Source organism: Gekko japonicus, unplaced genomic scaffold (genome assembly GCF_001447785.1).
Source record: "Gekko japonicus isolate JY-2015 unplaced genomic scaffold, Gekko_japonicus_V1.1 scaffold737, whole genome shotgun sequence".
NCBI lineage: Eukaryota > Metazoa > Chordata > Lepidosauria > Squamata > Gekkonidae > Gekko > Gekko japonicus.
In genome coordinates, this window is record NW_015173695.1 from 367,233 (window position 1) to 384,074 (window position 16,842).

Here is a 16,842-nt window from a genome sequence, read left to right on the forward strand (position 1 = left end):
TATAGTGCTCACCTTAGAACATTAAAAAGTGCAGCAAAAAAGGATGGGGGAAAGCAGCATTGTAGAAAGCACTTTAAACAGCACACCACAGCGATCCAGAAGCAAAGCTTTTAAGTGTGAACATGGGAGGATATTTTAGTACATAAAAGAAGCTAGTCTGGAGGGAAACAATTCAGAGTTTATGAAATGGTAGGAAAATGGGCTATCATAATTGGAATATTGCCGTTACATAGCTCTAAGGCAGTTTCATGGTAGATCAAGATGGGTCTGTCTGTAGCGGTAGAAAAGAGCAAGAGTCCAGAAGAACCTTAAAGAAAGATTCTCACTGCTCACTCCTTCAGGTGCTACTGGACTCTTGCATTTTCATGGGCTCAAGTGACGTCACAGCTCCACTGAGCTTCCTCCCCAAATCTGCTCCCTCCAGGCATTGTCTCCAAATCTCCAGAATTTTCCTGAGTCAGAGGTGGCAACCCGAACATGAAGTGTTTTGTACACTGATTACTATGCACATTTGCTTAATGTGTAAACCTTGGTCACAAGATACAATTTTTAGGTGTTTTTTTTTTTTTTAAGATTGGAACATGTCAGCTACAAGAGCTGGTTAGTACTTGGACGGGAGACCACCAAGGAAGATCAGTGTTGCTATGCAGAGCCAGGCAATGACAAACCAACTCTGAATATCTTTTGCCTTGAAAAACGTATACGATGTCATAAATCAGCTGTGACTTGACAGCACTCTCCACCACCACATTGTGGGGACAGCAACTGAAATCCTTAACACTGCCTAATCACATTTGATATGAGCCAAGAAGTTTTGTAAATTGTATTAGATACTATATTACCATCATCATTGTGCTAGTCATGAAATGGGCAAAGAACATGGCCAGACACAGGCCCCCCAAATCTCTGTGCTTGGTTTTCGAGAAGGTTAGGCTGAAAGATAATGGTCGTTGAGGACCGTGTGAGGATTTGAACCCAGATCCTAGCATACACGAACACATACCGAATTTGGTTCAAGGTGCTGGTTCTTACCTTTAAAGCCCTATATGGTCAGGAACCTACATACCTAAGGGACTACCTTTCCCCACACATTCCCCAGAGAGCACTATGATCGGGGTCCCAAAACTGCTTGGCCCTACAGAGCCCTAGAGAAGCCAGACTGGCTATGACTAGGGCCAGGGCTTTTTCAGTGGCGGCTCTGCACTGGTGGAATGAGCTCCCAGAGGACATCAGGGCCCTGCGGGATGGAGCTCTTCCACCAGACCTTCGATTATGGAGCCGCACCCAAGAAATTGTAGCCCTGGCCCAACACTAACAACATTGTCAACAACCAGCTAGCCTAGACTATGCTATTGGCTGGCTGTTGTCTGAGGATGCTGCTAAGCCCGTCATCTGACAAACTATCTCCCTTATAAATAAAAGCCGAATGGTGGTGGCACTTCTCTAGAACATTCCACATGCTCCAAAATCAGTTCGCTCTCTGATCTGTCATTCAGAGGGTCTCCCTATCCACTGGCTGCTTTGCCTGAGTCCTGCCTCCAACATTCTAAACATTTTGCTAATCCTCTCCCCCCCCCATAGCCAGTCAGAGGTTATTTGCATATGCAGCCTCATTGGCCTCTGCCTCAGAACACAGGTCGTTTGCATATGCGACTTGATTGGCTTTTGCCTCTAACATTCTAAACAGTTTTGCTGTTCTGAGGTAAAATGTGTCCAATCTCCAGGTGAGGGCTGGAGATCCCTCAGAATTACAACTGCTTTCCAGATGGCAGAGATCAGTTCCCCTGGAGCAAATGGTGGGCTCTGTATCCTTATATGCTGCTGAGGTGGCCCCCGTATGACAGCCAATGTGACGTCGCAGTCAGAGTGAGAGGGAAATAAAAATAGGTTGATGTTTGGCTGGGAAGGAGATAGGGGTGCCAGCTCCAGGTGGGAAATTCCTGTTGATGTGAGGGATGGAGCCTAGAGAGGGTGAGGTTTCAGGAGGCATGGGACCTCGGACAGGTACAAAGCCATAGACTCCACCCTCCAAACCAACTATTCCCTTCTGAGGAACCATCATTGCCAATCTCCAGGTGAGGGCTGGAGATCACTCAAAATTACAACTGTTCTTTAGGTAGCAGAGATCTGTTCCTCTGGAGAAAATGGTGGACTCAGTGTCATTATACCCTGCTGAGGTCGCCACAGCAAATTGTCACTGAGTGTCCAAGGCCGGGAGAGCCTCTTTCTAGAGGCCGTTGTATTTATTTCCACAATGGGCCTTTTTCCTAGTTTTATAATATTTGTAATTGTATTGCTTTGTTTTTATCTAATTCTGTTTTAATTGTTTTATATTATATGTGAGCTGCCCTGAGCCTGCCTCAGCAGGGAGAGGGGGATAGAAATTAAATGAATGAATAAATAAAATAATAAATGAAGCTGCCTTAGACTGAATCAGACCCTTAGTCCATCAAGGTCAGTCCTGCCTACTCAGGCTGGCAGCGGCTCTCCAAGCTCTCAGGCAGACAAAGGTCTTTCACATCACCTGTTACCTGCTCCTTTTAAACTAGAGATGCCAGGGATTGAACCTGGGACTTTCTGCATGCCAAGCAGGAGCTCAGCCATTGAGCCATTGTCTTCCCCTCAAGCTCTCAGGCCAGCCTCTGTCTGCAGCTTCACGTCTGTCCACTGTACCACAATACAGATTTTTGAGCCATGGCACTTACAGTGCTAGTTGATTGACATCTGTGGACTTTAGAGTGGGACACGACAGAGATTTATAAAATCATGCATGGGGTGGAGAGGGTTGCCAAAGAAATTTCTCTCTCTCTCTCCCAAAATACTAGAACTCGAGTGCATCCAGTGAAGCTGATGGGCAGTAGGTTCAGGACAGGCAAAACGAGACGCTAATTTACACAGGGAGTGATTAAAATGTGGAATTCGCTGCCAGCGGATGTAGTGATGGCTATAGGAATGAACAGCTTTAAAGGGGGATTAGATAGATTCATGGAGGATAGATCTCTCAGTGGCTACTAGCCTGGTGGCTGAAGCGAACCTCCACATTCAGAGGCACTGAATCCAAGAAGCCAGGAGGCAACAACAGGGAAGGCCTCAGTCTCTGTGCCCTGTTGTTGGCCCTCCAGAGGAACTGGTTGGCTACTGTGTGAGACAGGATGCTGGACTAGACGGGCCATTGGTCTGATCCAGCAGGGCTCTTCTTAAGTTCTTAACTTTGCTTAGAATGGCAGTGAATTTCTAAAATAACAATTATGACTGGTGGTGTCATTAAAATGGGTAGGGGGTAGTCTAGTTCTCTGTCTCCGTTTCTAGACATTACCATTTAGGACAGCCTCTACCCATCTTTGACTGGGCTCCATTTTATAGAAGCAACTTAACTCATAATATAATGCCGGAACGGAGACAAAATGGTGCTGTCTTTTGTTCAGGCCGTAGTAAAAATAATGGTACCCTGACTATATCCCCCCCCCCAACTGTGTATTGCCATATATTTTCCCAAGCCTGCATCACACCCCTGACACATCATTATGGAGATGCCAAATGGCCTCTGGCAGTGTGAGCTTTATTGTTGCTTCCCTTAGCAAGTGCTGATGGATTTATGAAGGTCTTCATTAAATGTATGTTTAAAGGATATCCGCTGTCACCCGCTTGTCAAAAGGGGGGAGAGGGGGGGAAAATCAAAGCCATCCTAGAAGATCTGAGGTGCAGGTGCTAACAGCTTATAATAGTCTGGTAGTGATTAAGTGGGCCATTAATTGCAGTAGTTTTGTGGGGGCTGAGAGACAGAGAAAAGATAAATGGATCATATGCAGATTTAGGGCAAGCAGAACATTGCAATACTGCTAATAATTCCTGCCTTGGCATCCAAGATCGAGGCTGCATTTCAGTCGTAGAAACGGCTGTTTTGTTGTGCAAAGATATTCAGTGTCTTTGGTGAGGGTCTATTAATCTATGGGAGCAAGCCTCCTATTTTGTGTCTGTTGGAAGCTGTCCTTTTATTTCTGATCCTTTGGTAACGATCAGGATAGTTTGTGTGCGTTGATTAAGGAGAAGTGAGGAGGAAGCATTCTCTTCATCACCCTTGGAAATTTAGTAGGAATCTGATGCCTTTCATGAAACTCAACCACAGGGGTGGTAAATGCATGCCTGGAAGTCTTTAATTCCTTAGAAATTGTGTGAACCCAGATGGGTGTTTTCCAACTGTTAACTTAGTACACTATGTGTAGAGTTCCTTAGTAAAGTTGGTGACTTATCATCCTGCTAAGTGGTACCGAAAATCTTACTACATTTTTGCACTTGATCAGGGATTCACGGAAGTAGGGAAATGGTAAGGTTCTTTTTGCCACTTGGGAGGGCAATAATGTAGGTGGCCAGCTGACCAAAATGACACCCGCTGTTGAAAGTTACCACTCGGTTGGCAACAGTACTGTTGCCCTAGGTCCTGTCTTCTGTTTGAGCAAAGAGAATGAAATGGGCTGCAATCCCCCCCCCCAAAAAAGAACATTTTTCCTAGGGGTTCTGAGCAGACCTGTGTAGGATTGGTCTCAAGGCCTTGGGTTGTGATCACTGCTCCATGTTTTGCCTTTCCTCCTCCAGCCTCTCTAGAAAAAAGCAATATGAAAGAGATCCAGATCAAGTTTGGTCAGCAAACTGCTCTTGAAACGCTGTCTGAGTGTTGTAGCCCTCAACAACAGTCTCACTTCTGGTTACCCTAAAGCTCATCACAGGCTGGTATGCTGTAATTATCCTCAGCAGGATGTCCATTGGCTACACTCAAATTGCCTTATTTGTGGTGGAAGACAACCGTAGTCTGGTCAGTCTGCAAAGCATCCTACAGAGAAGGTAGACAGAAAGGCCTGAAGACCCTTCCCTAAAGATCCACCCAGTGACCCAACCCCTTTTAAATCCAAGGCAATGAAAGTGGAGACCTTGAAAGCCTGCATTATGTGTGTTTTTATTGAACTTTTATTTAGGACTGTTACATGGTTTCAGATTGATTTTGGCTGTGGCTGGGGCAACAGGGATACCTATTTTTTCTTCTTCTTTTCCCTAAGTGTCAGGAAGTAATTTTTTGCAAATTTTGTAAATTTTCTTACTACAATTTTGTTTCTGTTTGTTTTTGAACTCTTGTATGAGGTTTAGAAGATTCTGTCTTTCTATATTTGCTTGTTTGTTTATGTATGATGTTTTGGATATGAGATGTCCCCTCAAGGATGGTTTGAATGCATCCCAGATTATCGTGGAAGCAGTCTCATTGTCTGTATTCTCCTGAAAGTATTGTCTTATTTGGGTTTCTATTTCCGCAATGTGAACTGAGTTTGCTAATAAAGATCTATGGCATATAGATATAACAAGACGGGTACCCGCGATACTCGCGGGGGGCGGAGAGAAGAGCTCCGTCTCCTCCACCACCACCCCCGCTCGATCTCCCCGAGGAGGCCGGCCGGTCGCACAGACCTGTCCTCGCGCATGGAAGGGAGGGAAGGAAGGAATCATCCCCCAGACACACTTCGGGTCCTCGGCGCCACCGAAGGCCGCCGCACTCTCTGGGCTCTTGGATCCGAGCGCCCCACCCTCGCCGCATCCGATTGGCCCGGGGAACGTTCGGCTCCTATGCCCGGCCCCCATTGGTCCCGGCGGGCGGAGCGCTGATTTAGCGATCCGCACTCCGGGGGCAACTTGGCTATTAGATATATAGATGCCCCACTCAAAATATTCTGCCTTTTTCTCTTAATATATTATCTTTTATATTCTATCTTCTCTAGCTTATCTATTATATGAAATAACACGAATAACACAAATTTTCACACAACAATTTGTTATAATAAAAAATCACATAAAGAAAATATTCTTGTTATTTCTTGTTGAAACTGTCTCATATAATATTATCATATAATGATAAACCATTCAGATGTGTAACCCTTGGATTCAGTCTTTGCTCTACAAGAACTTCGGATCACACAACACTGGGAGTTCTGTTATTCACAGGCCCACAGACCCAGTATGGTGTAGTGCAGGGGTGGCCAAACTCTGGCTCGGGAGCTACATGCGGCTCTTTTATACACATTGTGTGGCTCCTGGCAGGGCAGCTGGGGCAGCGAAGGGGAGGCATCCCGCCCCAATTGGTCTTCCCTTCCCCAGCCAGTGTTCCCCTTCCTGGGTAGGCTTGAAGCATGGGAAGCAGAGAAAGAAAGCGACTTTAGCTTGAAATGAGTTCTCAAAGCCCCCTCCCCCCAGCCTACAAATATCATCGGACAAATCAATATAATTAGCTGTTTTTATCCCTTTTTTATTTTTGGCAGTCTCGTTTAATGTTAGTAAAAAGCAAATTTGCATATTATTCAATAAAACATGTCTGTGATATTTGTTCACGTCATGTGGCTCTCAAACATCTGACGTTTATTCTGTGTGGTTCTTATGTTAAGCAAGTTTAGCCACCCCTGGTGTGGTGGTTAGAGCAAGATCTGGGAGACCCAGGTCTGGGTCCCACTCTGCCATGGAATCTCACTGGGTAACCTGGGGCCAATCATGCTCTCTCCGCCTAACCCACCTCACAGGGCTGTTGTGAGGATAAAATGTAGGAAAGGAGAATGACGTAAGCTGCTTTGGGTCCCCTTTGGGGAGAAAGGCAGAGTATAAACGATTTTTAAAATTGTCAAAGCATCATATGTTGAGAAGGGTTTTCAGCTCGCCTGCTGGCCCCTCCCAGCACACAATTTCCCCTGCCTGACATGGCGCCAGGGAACTGTTGTTTGCTCCATAGGGAAACTTACACATAAGTATGACTGTCTTTGATAAACCAATAAAACAGGAGTCCGTGAGCACCTTAAATACTAATAACATTTTACGTTGCGTAAGCTTTTGTGAGTCAGAGTTCGCTTCATCAGACAACTCACAAAAGCCTAGGCTAGAATAAATTTTGTTAGTCTTTAAGGTACCCCTGAACTCCTGTTTTGTTGTGGGCAAGGGATCTTTCAGGGAAGTGCTAGGCATTACTAATCTTCTCAGAGAGCCCCAGGGCTCCCTTGGAATGGTGTGGAACCAATTATCCTGGAGAATGAGTGACACGGTTAAACGGAACTATTTATTAGACATGCATGTCAAAGGCACACATTCCTTTTCTTTTTCATTTTGTTCTTAAAAGTCTACTTAGGTTCATTTGTTTGTTTCCAGTTTAACCTTCAAGATATCCCAGAGCAGGAACAACACAAAGGGGCTTCACAAGAGCTGGGCCAACAGGGAGACTTTACAAAGGAGGAGAGGGAAAGAGCAAAAGTGCCAAAACTAGCATTTGTGCTTGCAGAATAATTTGAATAATCATCAGTGAGGCAAATCCTGATTTCAGGAATTAATCATTTGTTCAAATAAACCAGAGTTTGCGTTACTGAGACAATATGTAATATTGTAAGGTGACAATGGAACATATGTCTACGGAGCCAGCCTGATGCCATGATTAGAGTGTTGGACTAAGATCTGGGAGACGGTCCAGGGCTCTTTTTGTAGCAGGTACTCATTTGCATACTAAGCGACACACCCCTAATGTAGCCAATCCTCCAAGAGTTTACAGTAGCTCCTGTAAGAAGAGCTGTGTAAGCTCTTGGAGGATTGGCTACATTAGGGGGTGTGGCCTAATATGCAAAGAGTTCCTGCTACAAAAAGAGCCCTAACCGCAGCTTTGTCATGGAAGCTCACTAGGTGACCTTGAACCAGGCACTCAGTTGCAGGCTAATCTACCTCACAGGTTTGTTGCGAGGATGAAATGGAGGCAAGGAAAACAATTTTGTAACCCAATAATGTTGGGTTCCAACATGGAGAAAAGTGGGGTATAAGCATTTACATAAATCCATGTTTTGGGGTGATGTCTGAACTGAACTGAGCCACTGTCTTCCACAATTAAGACAAAAACTTCGTGCAAAAGAGCACACACTTTGTTTTCAGAAAAGTGAGATGTGCCTTGTTTTAGTAAATATTAATACATGGCAGACTGTATTAGAAGAAGAAGAGAAGAAGAGATTGGATTTATACCCTGCCCTTCACTACACAAAGGAGTCTCAGAGTGGCTTACAAACTCCTTTCCCTTCCCCTCCCCACAACAGACACCCTGTGAGGTAGGTGGGGCTGAGAGAGCTCTGACAGAAACTGCTCTTTTTCAAGGACAGCTCTTATCAGAACTACGGCTTGCCCAAGGTCATCCAGCCAGGTGCAAGTGGAGGAGTGGGGAATCAAACCCGGTTCTCCCAGACTAGAGTCCATGCACTTAACCACTACACCAAACTGGCTTACATGCATAGTTATTTTAAAATATTTTGAGGGACTAAAGGGCAGATGAAGCTAGTCTCCAAAAGCTTATTTTAAAAAAGCATTTAATTCCTCATTCTGAGAAATAAAATACTGCACAGGACGGACTTCACCGTGACCCAGGGTTGCCAACTCTGGGTTGGGAAATTCCAGGCCGTTGGGGTGGGGCGGAGCCTGGGGAGGATGGGTTTGGGGCAGGGGAGGGACCTCAGAGGAGTACAAGGCCATAGAGGCCACCTTCCAAAGTAACCATTTTCTCCAGGTGAACTGATCTGTATAGTCTGGAGATCAGTTGTAATTTTGGGAGATCTCCAAACTCCGTTTGGGGGGCTGGCAACCCTATTCTGAGCTGTTAGCCAATGGGTGGCACACAATAAATAACAATGAAATCTTGTTGACTTCAATTAGGTTTAAGTGGCCTAACTATACTGCATTGCAGCTCTGCTAGATTACACAGTGGCTACCCTTTGATGATGATGATGATGATGATAATAATAATAATAATAATACTTTCAATTTATTAATCGCTTTCCCCAGTGGGCTCAAAGCGATGTACAGTTTACACATTAGACAGGGGACTAACAATGTTCAAAGGGGTTAGGGAGGACAACATATATTCATTTTTAATTGCACACGCTGTCACTGCACGGTGTAAACGTCTTCTGGCTTGGCTCAGTCATTTTGCTTGTCAACCAGGCTTCAGGACCCGTATGTCACATCGCCACACTGCCACTGCCTGGCCGGAGACATCCACTGCAGGGATTTTTGTAGCCGAGAAGTTCTTTCGCCTTTTCCCGACCTCGACCAGGAAGTCCCGACCGTCAGCTAACACCCTCCCACAAGGGAGATTGGTGTGCCCACCCTCTCTAAGGAGTGGTTCCCATTTTATCTACTCGCCAAAGCTTTCAAATCGCTGGGTGGACGATGAGCTGGGGACAATAGGCTGGCTGCTCACACCAGCACGGGGCTCGAACTAACACAGTTCGGATGTTAAGACAGTGGGATATACCCACTGTGCCACCACCTTTCCCCAACCAGGCCAAAACCTTCACCGGTGATATTCTTTGATCTCAGGGAAAGCAGGAGTGCCTCTCCAATTCCTGCTCCGAGTTGGGTGTGAGGGTGTTAAATGGGGTCATGTGTCAGGGTTCACCTACGGCATTGGTATTGCTCTAATTGACTCCAGAAACTAGGTGCCTGTATTTACGTTTGAAATTGTTCCCTCTCTTCACCACCCCAGATCCCTCATGAACAGGCGCCTCTTGAAGCTCTCTCTCGTCTGGGTGTGAAAAATGCTTACCCTCACCTCATGGGTAAGCAATTTCTTCATAGCAATTCGTGAGAAGTATATTTATCTTATCCAGACACATCTGGAGCTTTGAAAGAAAGTGGACTATACAGAATCAAGGACAGGGCTGAATTAGGGTTGCCAACTTTGGGTGGGAAATTCCTGGAGATTTGCGGGTAGTGCCTAGAGAGGGCAGGGTTTGGGGAGGGGAGGGACCTCAGTTGTGCATATCATACCGTCCACCCTTCAAAGCAGCCATTTTCTCCAGGGCACCTGATCTCTGTCACCTGGAGATCAATTTTAATTCTGCGAGGTCTCCCGGTTCCACTGGGAGGCTGGCAACCCTAGACACAGGAGGGTAGGTGTTGGGATTCTTTTTAAGTTAGTCAGCAGAGTATTAGGAGACTGAGTCCATGGTGTGTATTAAAATATTAAAGTTTACTATAAACCTAACATGGGAAAAGGGTACACAGGATATAAAATAACAAAGAGCTAATATGCCTACATCCTTGCGGCTAAAAGGTAAAATGGGAAGAGCCAGAATGGCATCTCCTTCTCTGGTCAGAACAAAGAGCGGGAAGAGAAGCCATAAAATGCTAATAGTTGACACTTTGGTTTCCAATCAGAGTAGCAATCTAGCTCCAAAGTTCCCAGGCATCCTATTGTCTAAACAGATTGGTTACAAACAAACATGTGACTTAACAAACATCATTAACCCTGAAAATACTGAAGTGTTTTAACTTGTCACACCCAACAGCAGGCCATAGCCAAAAGGGCCTGATAAAAGCCTCATGGTCTACATTATGGGGGTCAAACAATAATTAATCACAGGAAAGAAGTCAATTTAGCTGCTTTGTATCTCATATTTAAGGAGCTGCGGTGGCTCAAGTGGTTAAGACGCTGAACTGCAAGCTGTGGAAGGTCAGTAGTTCAGCAGTTCAAGACCCGAGTTGCCGCATGATGGAGTGAGCTCCCGTCTCTAGTTCCAGCTCCTGCCAACCTAGCAGTTTGAAAGCAAGAAATTGCAAGTAGATAAATAGGTATCACTTTGGTGGGAAGGTAACAGCGTTCCGTGCACTTTGGTGTTTAGTCATGCCGGCCACATGACCACGGAAACGTCTTTGGACAGCGCTGGCTCTTCAGCTTTGAAACGGAGATGAGCACCGCAACCCTAGAGTCGGATTCGAGCTGGCTTTCGAGCAAGGGAACCTTTACCTTTACCTTATCTCATACTTAAGGAAAACTTGACCATTGCCTGGACAGTGAAGATGGCCAGTTTGACTCTTGGAAGTGAGAACTCTGTGTTATATTTTGGTGCCTAAACCTTCCGATTTAATATTTGGAACAATATTGTTCTTATGGCACGTTTAGGAGGCAAGTCTTCTGATTAAAGGAATTCAGAGACAGGATTAAAGACCACCAGGAACCTGCAGAGAACTGTCTCAGCTGATAAAGAGGACTGTTTTGGCAGCTAAAAAAATCCCATCACAGGGCAACAAGCTTAAATATTAAATACCTCAGCCGACATACCGTACATCTGTGTGCAGAGAACAGGCTTTGAAGGCATCTCGACGGATATAACCTCTGGGAATTTTTATTAGTGTTACCAACAATTAGAGACTGTGTTATCTTTTGTTTGGTTAGCAGTGGATGTACATGCTTCTTATTGTGATATTGTGGATTATCTGCAATAACAATTTGATATATTATTCTTATATTTTTGCATAGTTGTAGCCAGTGTTCCCTCTAAGCTGAGTTAGTGCGAGCTAGCTCACAGTTTTTTAGCCTCTGGCTCTAAGGCTGCCAAGCCGCGGCGGGGGATCTGCACATCTTCACAGGATTTCTGCCGCGGGGGACAGCGATACGCGTTGCACCACCATCGCCAGGATGTGACGCTACGCGTCGCTCTGGCAATGGGACTCCAAACAGCCCCGTTGCCAGAGCAACGCGTAGCGTCACATCTTGGCAATGGCGGTGCAATGCGTATCGCTGTCCCCCGCAGCAGGGATCCTGTGAAGACGTGGGGATCCCCCGCCGCGGCTTGGCAGCCCTATCTGGCTCACACATTTTTATCTTAGCTCAGAAAGGACGGCTCCAGAGCAAACTAATTTATGGAGTAGCCAAATCACCTGCTCATAACTTTAATTCCAGGAGCTCAGAAAGTAGAGTTTTTGCTCACAGGACTCCACAGCTTAGAGGGAGCATTTTTCGTAGCTATTATTTGATGGACAGTGAAGGCAGCAAAAGAAATTTAGGAACATCCAATGAGCAGAAGCTGAGAGAGGAAGTCACCAATGAATACATTTTTATCCCACTCTTCTTTCAAGGAGCTTATTCTCACAACAACCCTGTGAGGTAGATTAGGCTGAAAGAGAGAGATCGGCATCACGGCAGACTGGAGAATTTGAATCTGTAGATCTCCTCAGACCTAGTTTCACGCTCAGATCTCTATGGTCCCCCTGGGATTGGTTTGGAGCCAAAGCGATCTGTGGGAAAAAGCAGAGGGGTGTAAAAGGAAAGAAATCTGAGATGACCACTTAGAACCCACAATCAAAGGTCTTTTTATATGTCTTATCTGGACTAATTGGCATATAGCTTGGCCTTGGCCCAGGAGAAAGCCAGGTTGAATGGCCCTTGCAGGGCTCCAAGCCAATGCCACAGGGGCCTTTCAGACCTGGCTGAGCTACTGGGGCTTGGCCCTGTTTGTTCCTGGCTGCCAGCAGCCTTCCAGGGCAGTGGCCAACCAGGAACTTTCCCTGTCTGTTAAATGGCCAGTCTGCCACTGTCATTCTTACTGTAGCTGAGCGTTAGGTGTGGCCTTGGGAAAGAATGGTGTTCCTCAAAATGAGGGATCCTCCTGAGGATGTAGCAACTAAGTGTCGCACTGCAGGGTCCTATAGGTGGAGAACTAGGTCCCGGGGCTGAGGATTGGCCAGAGAAACTGGGAGACAATGTGGTTGGTATCCTAATTTGACTAGCACCTCAGAGACCCAGGTTCAACTCCCCACTCCCACTGGGGGGGGGGGCGGCTGTGGCTCACTAGGTGATCATCTACTTTGCATGCAGAAGGTCCCAGCTTCAATTCCCAGCACCTCCAGCTAAAAGGATCAGATGGTAGGTGATGCAAAAGACCTCTGACTGAGTCCCTGGAAAGCTGCTGCCAGCCTGAGTAGACAATACTGATCTTGATGAACCAATGGTCCAATACAGTATAAGACATCTTAGGGTTGTCAGCTCCAGGTTGCAAAATACCAGGATATTTTGAGGGCGGAGCCTGAGAAGTGCAAGGTTTGGGGAGGGGAGGGACTTCAATGGGGTATAATGCCATTGAATCCACCTTCCAAAGCAGCCATTTTCTCGGGGGGGGGGGCCTGATCTCTGTTGCCTAGATATCAGTTGTAATCCCGGGAGTTCTCCAGCCACCACCTGGAGTTGGCAGCCCTAAGGCAGCTGCATGCATTCATGTGTGCCTATTTGGTGTAGTGGTTAAGTGCATGGACTCTAATCTGGGAGAACCGGGTTTGATTCCCCACTCCTCCACTCGCACCTTGGACAAGCCATAGTTCTGTCACAGCTCTTCCTGAAAAAGAACAGTTTCTGTCAGAGCTCTCTCAGCCCCACCTACCTCACAGGGTGTCTGTTGTGAGGAGAGGAGGGGAAAGGAGTTTGTAAGCAGCTCTGAGACTCCTTTGGGTAGTGAAGGGCGGGGTATAAATGCAATCTCTTCTCTCTTCTTCTTCTACTCATCGACTTGCAGCTGCTGGATGATCTTGGGCAAGCCATAGTTCTATCAGAGCTGTTCTTGAAAGAGCAGTTTCTCTCAGAGCTCTCTCAGTCCCACCTGCCTCACAGGGTGTCTGTTGTGGGGAGGGGAAGGGAAAGGAGTTTGTAAGCAGCTCTGAGACTCTGAGTGAAGGGCAGGATATAAATCCAATCTCCTCCTCCTCTCCATAAAACTTGCCCTGTGACTCTGGGCCCTTCTCAGCCTCACCTACCTCTCAGGGTTGTTGTGAGGATAAAAGGGAGCAGGAAAGTCATGTGCTGTGCCCTGGGTTCCATACAAAATACACAAGGGAGGGCACTGGGACAGATGAGTGGGACTTGATCAAAGGAAGGGGGAATCTACGCTGCCCTGGCTTGGAATGCTAAATGGTTGTTGGCGATTCGGCATAGAAATGTGCAGGGGCGGCAAGAGGGTGTGGCGGGGATGGCATCGCACGGGAGTTGCCGCCTGGACTGGCGTACACAATAGGGGAGGGGGAGACGGGGAAAGGCAGCGTCGCCTAAGGGGTGGGGAGCAACACCGCCCAACGGGTGGGCGACGGGGAGGGGGGAGAGGAGAAGAAAGAGAGAAGCATCGGGGGCGGCGTGAGCGTCCACGTTACCTGCGCGTCGCCCAGCCCGCCCGGTCCTCGGCCGCGAGCGCAGCTGTCAGAGCGCGGAGAGGCTGGGCCGAGCGAGCGAGCGAGCGAGGCCGAGCTGGGCAGAAGCCGAACCTTCCCCAGCGCTCCTCCCCGCCTGCGGCTGCGCCCAGCCCGGCTGCCGCGGCCATGAGCGACAACATCCCCCTGCAGCCGGTCAGGCAGAAGAAGCGGATGGACAACAAGCACCGCGGCGGGTAAGCCAGGCTCCGGTCGGCCGCCAGACCCTCCCGCCTCAACCCTCCCGCCTCTTCCCTCTCGCCTGCGTCTCCCCCGGCCGGCGCCCGCGACTCTGGCCGGCCGGCTACGTGCGCGCCCCTGGGCTCGGCAGGGTTAAGCCGTGGGGCTTCGCCTCTCCCCGGCTGAAAAGCGGAGCCCGGCCCGGCCATCGGCAACAAGGGCGGCGCGGCGGCTGGTGTGAACAATGGCCCGGACGAGGAACGCCGAGGCCGGCTGCCCCTGGAGCCGGCCAGATCGCCCCGTCCCCGACGCGCGGCGTTTCCGTGTCTGGCGCAAAAGGAGCGAGGCTGGGTTTCTCCCCCCACCGTCCCCGCGGTGGATCTTCCCAGACCCCCCTCCCCTGCGTGGCTGGCAACGTTTGCCTTTCTGCTTTGCAATCCGGTACTGCTGAGTCGGGGTGGAGGAAGCGCCCTGGAGACGTCCCCTCCCCAGTGGGACTTGGGGCGATGAGGGGCTTGGGGAAGGGCCAGGAATCAATTGATTCCCCCCCCGCAGTGGGAAAGGGATCCCTCTAGACCCGTGATTTCCGAGGGCGCGCGGATGGACCCCCCTGCCCTCCCCACCTGCAAGACTGCCTGTGGGGGGGGGGCGGGGAGAGCTGACAGGTTGCTCCTGACGCCATTGTCGAGGCACGCCCAGGCACCCTGGCTGCCATTCCCGGCTCGGGGAAAAGGAAAGGCGGGCTGGTGGCGCGGCCAGCCGGGGGGGAAATACAACAGGGCGGGGAGGACAGTCTGAGGCCGGGTATCCCTCTCCCTCCCCGGAGGCTTCTGTGGAGGAAAACGTTGGCGCTGCTCGAAGCAGAATGCACCTAGGAGAGAGAGCGAGAGCACGCAATTCCTCGGCTATGCTGGAAGCGAGCCTGTGGCCTTGGATCGTGAAGAAATTGTGGTGTCAGTTGGGAGGGAGTTTCAGAAGGCCTCCCCGTGTCCTGTTGTGACATCTGAATTGGTCATGCATGTGGGTTTGTCAGGAATGATCTCTGCAGTGACTGATGGGAGGGAAGAGGTGCGGGGACAAACCCCTGCCTGGAAGGCCACGGCCTAGAAAGCCCCTCCCTAGAGTTGGCAGGCCCCGACTTGGCCACCCCTGTTCACATTTCTAAGGAAGCCAGATGTATAAAACGGCAGTGGTTCCTGCAACCCAATTGTCTCCTGAGCCTTTTGGCTGCCTCTCTCGCTTGTCCCTGATGTAGCACCACTGCAGCCCTGCTTATCTCACAGCACCTTAATAATTCCAGAGGAGTAGCCAGGGTAGTCTGTTTCAACAGAAATAAGCAGGTAATGGCCCAGGTTAGCTCGATCTAGTCAGATGTTGGAAGCTAAGCAGGGGGGTTAACCCTGGTTAGCTCATGGAGGCCGCCAAGGATGTCTGGCGTTGCTACACAGAGACAGATAATGGCAAACTAGCTATTTCGGGGTTTTGCCTTGAAAACTGTACAGAGTTGCCATAAGTGGGCTGCGACTTGATGCCACTTTACTCACACAGTTGCATAGTGATTAGTCTCTGTTTTACTTGATTAGATCTGTATTTTACACTGCTGCAATTTGGCTTGCCTTTTGTGGCTTCTTGACCCCATGGTTTTTTTCGTCTTTCATACCTCCTACATAAAAATGTCTGCAGACTTAAGGGTCCACTCAGTGCCTCTGAAGCAGTGGGCTCTAGTCCACACATGCTTATGCTGGCAGAAAATGTAGTTATTCACGAAGGTGCCCCGAGATTCCTGTTTATTTCCGTCTCACATGGATAGAAGCTGTACTTCAGGAGTAATGAGTAATCTCCTGTGAGGCACACCTTTCTTTATGTTGCCTTGTGAAGTGCACTCCATTTGATTGCCAGAGTGAAAGAAGGGAGGGTTCCTGGTCAGGAGGAGGGCTTAACCCTTCCCATGCCCGTGGAGTCTGTCTTGGAAATGCTCTGCCAGGCACTGTAGCCAAAAACCCTTCTATAAATATACGGTGGCTAGTCTGCATTATAATTATATATTTTAGAAGTATCCTAATGGAATTTGGCCTGTCACTATTTTGAAGACAACCTAGGGCTTAGCTTTGACTGGACAGGTTGCTGGGATCTGTGTCTCTAATATTCTTTGTGCCCAAGAAATATTAAGGGCAAATATATATATATACATACTCCCCAGACCTGGATAGCTCAGGCTAGCCTGATCTTGTCAGATCTCAGATGCTAAGTAGGGTCAGGCGGCCCTGGTCAGTTTTTGGAAAGGAGACCATCAAGGGATACCAGGGTCCTGATGTGGAGCCACCTCTGGATGGCTCTTGCCCTGAAAACTCCACAGAGTCAGCATAAGTCAGCTGTGACTTGACAGCAAAAAAAAGGGGGGGGAGAAAGAAATATTAAAAGGTAGACATAGTAGTTGAATTAGGTGTAAGCTTTCGTGTGCACATGAAAGCGTATACCTTGAATAAAATAGCGTGTGTGAGGAGACTGCCCTGCAGCTTGTAACCTAACCCACTATGCTAGTTTGCCCTCCTGACACATTTCTAGAGATGCAGCAAACAAATTATCTCTATAAATATGGTGGCTTACCAGATGCTTGGCAGCCTCTTTGTCAGCCCTGAGAAGGCAGCAAGCGTGAGG

The 16,842-nt window shown here is 48.2% G+C and overlaps 1 protein-coding gene across 1 annotated transcript in view; it reads left to right on the forward strand.

The window, feature by feature from the left end:
* The window catches only part of ATP9A (ATPase, class II, type 9A), a 152,781-nt gene that overhangs the window by 181 nt on the left and 135,758 nt on the right, over window positions 1–16,842 (forward strand). The window contains exon 2 of the mRNA XM_015423186.1: window positions 13,984–14,201. Within this exon, the coding sequence (XP_015278672.1) occupies window positions 13,984–14,201 (218 nt within the window). The remainder of the gene's footprint in view (window positions 1–13,983; window positions 14,202–16,842) is intronic.